The sequence below is a fragment of the Suricata suricatta genome, chromosome 2 (genome assembly GCF_006229205.1).
Source record: "Suricata suricatta isolate VVHF042 chromosome 2, meerkat_22Aug2017_6uvM2_HiC, whole genome shotgun sequence".
Classification (NCBI taxonomy): domain Eukaryota; kingdom Metazoa; phylum Chordata; class Mammalia; order Carnivora; family Herpestidae; genus Suricata; species Suricata suricatta.
The window spans coordinates 41,455,068-41,460,483 of record NC_043701.1 but is presented as its reverse complement, the minus strand read 5'-3'; the positions used below and the strand labels follow the sequence as shown (position 1 = coordinate 41,460,483).

Genomic DNA, 5,416 nt, shown 5'->3' with positions numbered 1-5,416 from the left:
ATCTTATTCAACCATATTTGTAGTCTCTTTCTCACTCTAGGCAATTACGTATACTGGCAAAAACTCTCAAAAAATGATGTTTAAGGGAAGGGAAAAGATTAAATCTCCTACAAAATCCATCTAGCCTTCCAAAAATCTTCGAAATCTTCTTATGCCTCTTTTCCCCTCTCCTTACACCACATACCACACCTGATAAAATGATAAGTGTAATGATGCCAATATTCTAAATGCATGAAGAGCTTGTCACAGCCCCTTCCAAGGTTGTGATAAAAAGCATGTCTCCTGACCCCTGTATCCCATCAATCTCACCTCTGAAAGTGACCTAGCCTCATATTTCACTGAAACACAGATCATCTGATGCAAGCACCGCCAACTTCCTTTATACCCACTTTAACATTTCTGTGTATACTAATCCTTGCTTTTCTATTCTCTACCACCTGTCTCAGCAAAGAAAGTATCTCTTCTCTTTTCCAATTAGCTTCTCAAATTTCCGTTGATCTAACAGACCTTCATTTCAAACTATGACATATTGTCTCCCCCACTAATAATCCCATCAAGATTCTTGGACAACTTCTTTCTTCTACATTCCTATATTTTTTTTAAAATGACCAACGGCCTCTTCAAATTCTTATGCTTTTCAAACCTCTCTCGAGCATCTGACCCGGTTCTTGGGATTTCTTCCATCTTTTATCACAACAACTTTTCCAGTTCTTCCATGTTTCTGGCCTTTCCTTTTCCTCTCCTCTCTAGAAAACTCAAGTATCTCTGCTTTGCCCACTTTTCTCTCACTGGGAATCTCAGTCCTCAAGTTTCAGCTCACTTCTTCATGGATAATTCCCAAATCTATAGTCCTCACTGCTGAACTTTCTCTCCCCCATGTCCTCCTACTCCATCCACCTCACTGCCTACCCAGCCCTCACAAGAAGCTTCCCTTGACTGTCACCTCTGTCCCCTCCTCTCCAGTCCTGCTGTTGCTACCTTCGCTAAGACCACGATTGCCTTGATTCTGGTATTCCAATCATCTTTTTCCGCTCTTCTCCATCTGTCTTGGGTCCATTTTATAAACCACTGCCAAGTCAATCATGTCACTCGATTTTAAAATTATTCAGTGCTAAGACTGCGATTGTCCTAAAAGTCACAGAATTTGTTCACTTTAAAAATGGTTAATTTTATATGATGCACATTTCACCTCCTTAAAGTTGTTGTTGTGTTTCCTTAAAGAATCCATCAGTGCCTTCCACAGAATGAGGTTCAAATTCCTTAACCCAAGTTTTAGGTTAGACTCTCCACTGTTGGTCCCAGCCAACCTTGTGAACTTACTTCCCACATTCGTCACTTTCCTTTTCAGTCTTACTTCCCTTTTATATTTTCTAACTTTCTCCATGTCAATTATACCATTCTACGGGGCCTCTAATACTTGCTGTCCTCCGCCTCACACATCCGAACTTAACCTTCGAATCACAATTCTAATCCTACCTTTTCCTAAAAGTCTTCGCTGACCTTATTTCTCACTTCCCATCTTAAATTAGTCTGCTCCTCTGAACTCTCCTAGCACTTAACATATTCAGTTCTCATTTCACCCAGCACTCAGGGAGCGCCTTCAGTGTGCTGGACATGGGTGCTCAGGAGCTGGTGTTTGGGTTGGCAAAACAGCGTGGTGTCCAAGACCCTGCTGATTTTGGATGCGGGATGTATCTGCTGCTACAATTAGACATCTGATAAAATTTAGGTGTCAATTCCCGTCTATTACTCCACTAGTATTTGTAACATCCCACGTGTGGAGACCCACTCTTTAACATGAGCAGTCAGCTTATGATGAAATCACAACTTACATCAGCAGACATTTCTCCATGTTTCCACCTATTTCAGTAGCCAGTCTGACCGAGGACTAGGCTCAAATCTGATTTTACAGAAACAGCAAAATTTAAATTAACTCTTGAACTACAGAAAATGAAGAATGTAAATAAAGAAAAAAAAATCTTTCAAGTGCTTAAAAAAAAGAAAATTCCCCACATCTAGCAGTGCGGCTCCACAGCAAGATGTAAGTAAACGGATACTGACATGAGACAATATATTGCCTAATTTTACACTATTAAACATTCTCAGCGAATTAAAGCAACACTTTATTTTGCTTGACGGTACAAGAGGAACATGTGTGCCCCCCTAGAACTAGCCTATCATTTTTGGAACCCGTGATTAATGGCTGCCCTGATTAAAACGACATTTTGGTGGTGACACGGGGGGATGGGGGGGTGATCACTCTGCCCCCTCCCCCAACCCGAGATTATGTTTTAAAACAAGAACCAGGTGGGCTGGAATTCTGGCTAGCGATCGTCCAGAGCCTGGCCCTTGTCATTAGGACTGCTAAGCTTGTTTGTTAAAATGATCTTGATGACTCACCCAAACCACTTCACACCGAGGCGCTGAGGCCATCGGGCCTTGGCACGGGCTCTCCCGCCCCCCTCTGCTTACCGATGCCGAAGGAGGTCCTGCTGTTGACCTGACGTCTCCGAAGCTGCTGCACCTTATTTCGGAGCTGCTCCAGCAAACAGCTGGCGAACCGGAAGCGGCTGAGAAGAAGGGTCCTTGTGACCATGTCCATTTGCATGCAATTCTGCGCCTTCAGGTTTCGGGTCCTCCGCGGCGAGTAACCCCGGGAGCCCCCCGGCAGGTTCCCCCCGCCTACCGGCAAAGGCGGCTGCCACTTTTCCGCCTCCGCCTGTAACTCCTCCACCTCCGGCTCCCCGGCTCCGGCGGCCCGGCGCCGCCGCCTGGACTGCACGGAGCGCGAGGACTGCACCGGCTCTGAAGCCGCTGCTTTGAGCTTACTCCTCGTTTGCCCGACCATTTTCTCATAGTCCCTGTTCAGATGGAGCTGGGTCTCTTCTCTGGCACGGGCCCAGCCCCGCCGGCGAGGTCCGTAGGGCCTGGCTCGGGTCTCAGCCTCCTCAACGTCTAGTCCTCGCCGCCGTTGCGGGCGGCCCGGTAGTCAAGGCGACCGAGAAACCAGGAGGGAGGGGCGTGAGGTCCGAACCGCCCCGCGCTCCGCGTGCGCCTCCACGCGCACCGCGCACCGTCCCCACGCGCAGCCCACGCGCGCAGCCCCTGCACCCTGCATCCCGCGCCTACCCCAGGCGCACCCCCTGTCCCCTCACAACCACGCGCGGAGCACAGGCTCCCTGCCCCACTCAAATCCCCGCTCGCGTCCTGGGACGCTGGCCGGCCTGTGCCCACCTTGACTCCAGGGTCCTGCTGCGCCGAAGTAGGAGGAATTCCGATTTAATTCTTTTTTTCCTGTTCTGGGTGAGCTTTGTTATTTTAACCAAACGTAATGGGAGCAATTAAAAGGGAAAGGGTTTAGATGAAAGAAAGAACCACAGAAAGAGAGGGAGGGAAGAAAGTGGTGTACTTGGCACTTGGGAAACATCTCTCTTTCCTCCTATGCACACCTTGCGTTGGACATTAAATGCCTCCTACAGAGAGGGATTGGTCGAAGGCCATCGCCAGCATGTGGGAAAGCAGGCTAGAGTCTAACCTCAAGGCCTCAGGTTGGCTCAAGGTCAGTGACACCCTGGTTCCCCTTGGAGGGCAGCATTTTATGAATCCATTCTTGAAGTATGTGGACCTTGAAATTTAAAGTTATTTTGTCAGAAAAAAACCCAAATATTTAGGAATATCAGAGAAATGCAATTCAGGACATGCAAGCTAGGCAAAACCAGAGGCAAGTACAACAGAGAGGAACTGATTAGGAGACAGTTGGGAAGGGTTATTTGGAACATTAAGAGTGCAAGGTGATTAGGATTTCTCATTGGCCGATTTGCTGGCGTTCGGAAGTTCTTGTGGGAGATACAATGTATATCTTTCTCTGTAAGGACTTGTAATTGATAATTCTTTCTTATTGATGAGTCTTCTGTCCAGGTCTGTAATTGACCTCGAGTGGTACAGTGTGGTAGCTCCCCCTTCTGGCCTTTAGACTCCGTTTGAAATGAGGTTTCCCTTTCTTAATTTTCACAAGTGAAAAGTGTGTCCCAGCTAATTGTTGCTATGACAGAATTCCCTGGGCATAGAATCATGTCCTCAGTGTTCTCACCTTCCTAAACCAGACACTACGTATCCCTACAGTCACTACGTAGCCAAACACGATGCCACAGCGTCTGGCAAAAATGGACATGCTTCGTTGACATTTTCCATGTCCTCTGGCACCTTTGGAGTCCACACATCTTCACTTCCCATCTGTTTTATGATGGATTAGATTGAACTCCCTGATCCCCACCTCCCCCATCAAATCTATGGCTCATTTTGGCCAGATTAATTTTTCTGATTTAACATCCCTCAAAAATGTTCACGATAGGGCCACCTAGGTGGCTCAGTTCATTGAGCGTCTGACTCTTGATTTCTGCTCAAGTCATGATCCCAGGGTCGTGGGATGGAGCCCTGAGTGGGGCTCAGCACTGAGCGTGAGGCCTACTTACTATTCTCTCTCTCCCACCCCGCCTCCTCTGCTTCCATGAGTGCAGATTCTCTCTCTCTCTCTTAAAGAAAAAAAAAAAAAGGGTTCATAGTTCCCATAGCCCAATATGAAATGTAAACTTCTAGGCTTACTCATCAGTGCCTTCAATAATCTGTCTGAATGTGCCTTTTCAACTTCAATTTCCCACTTTCCTGGACACAACCTTCCAGTAATTTTGAGTAAGGCCCAGAGCCCCATAACTATCTATCTCTTTGCTCATACCAGAAAGCCATCCCCTAGCTTTTTCATCCATTTCTCCTTGCACATCTGAATTCTGTCCCCTTCCAAGGCCCAGCCCACATGAATTTCCCTTTCTCTGAAGATCTAAAGCCACTACTGACCATACTATTCCTCTTGTCACTTATTTAAATTCAATAAGTACTGTTATTAATTTGTTGTTTTGTAATTTTTTTTTCAAAGAGCATTTCTACATTCATTCCTGGCACTGTGTTTGGTGCTTAAAATATTTTCTCATTTAATTCATACAATAATTTTGTATAAGTTAGAAAACTGAGGACCAAGGATAAAGTAATTTGTCCATGTTTTAACACCTAGTAAATTGTCCAATACGGAGTTTAAAATGAAAGGTATTTACAGGTGGTTGATAAAAATATGTTATTGAATAAATATTCAAACTCAAAATACCTTATTTTTCTACTTTTCTGTAGTTTAATATTTTTTGAGAACAGTAAATGAAATGCTATGATTAATTTTTATTAGAGTTATATTAGATTATAAAATGAAGTGGGTGGATTTGTACCTTTATGTCTACACTAGAACATCTGGTTTGGAAGCCTTTTTTTCCTTTAATCTTTCAGTTTCCTTCATGATTATTGGTCTATTTATATTGTCTACTTCTTCTGGAGACAATTTGGGAAATTTGTTTTTTCCCATAGACATTTCAAG

The 5,416-nt window shown here is 45.0% G+C and overlaps 1 protein-coding gene across 2 annotated transcripts in view; it reads right to left on the bottom strand.

Moving 5' to 3' along the window:
* The window catches only part of DPY19L2 (dpy-19 like 2), an 89,144-nt gene extending 86,181 nt beyond the window's left edge, over positions 1 to 2,963 (bottom strand). For both annotated transcript variants that reach the window (XM_029925179.1, XM_029925172.1), the window contains exon 1: positions 2,473 to 2,963. In XM_029925179.1, the coding sequence (XP_029781039.1) occupies positions 2,473 to 2,848 (376 nt within the window). In that variant the 5' untranslated portion in view covers positions 2,849 to 2,963. The remainder of the gene's footprint in view (positions 1 to 2,472) is intronic.
* Between the last annotated feature and the right edge of the window lie 2,453 nt (positions 2,964 to 5,416).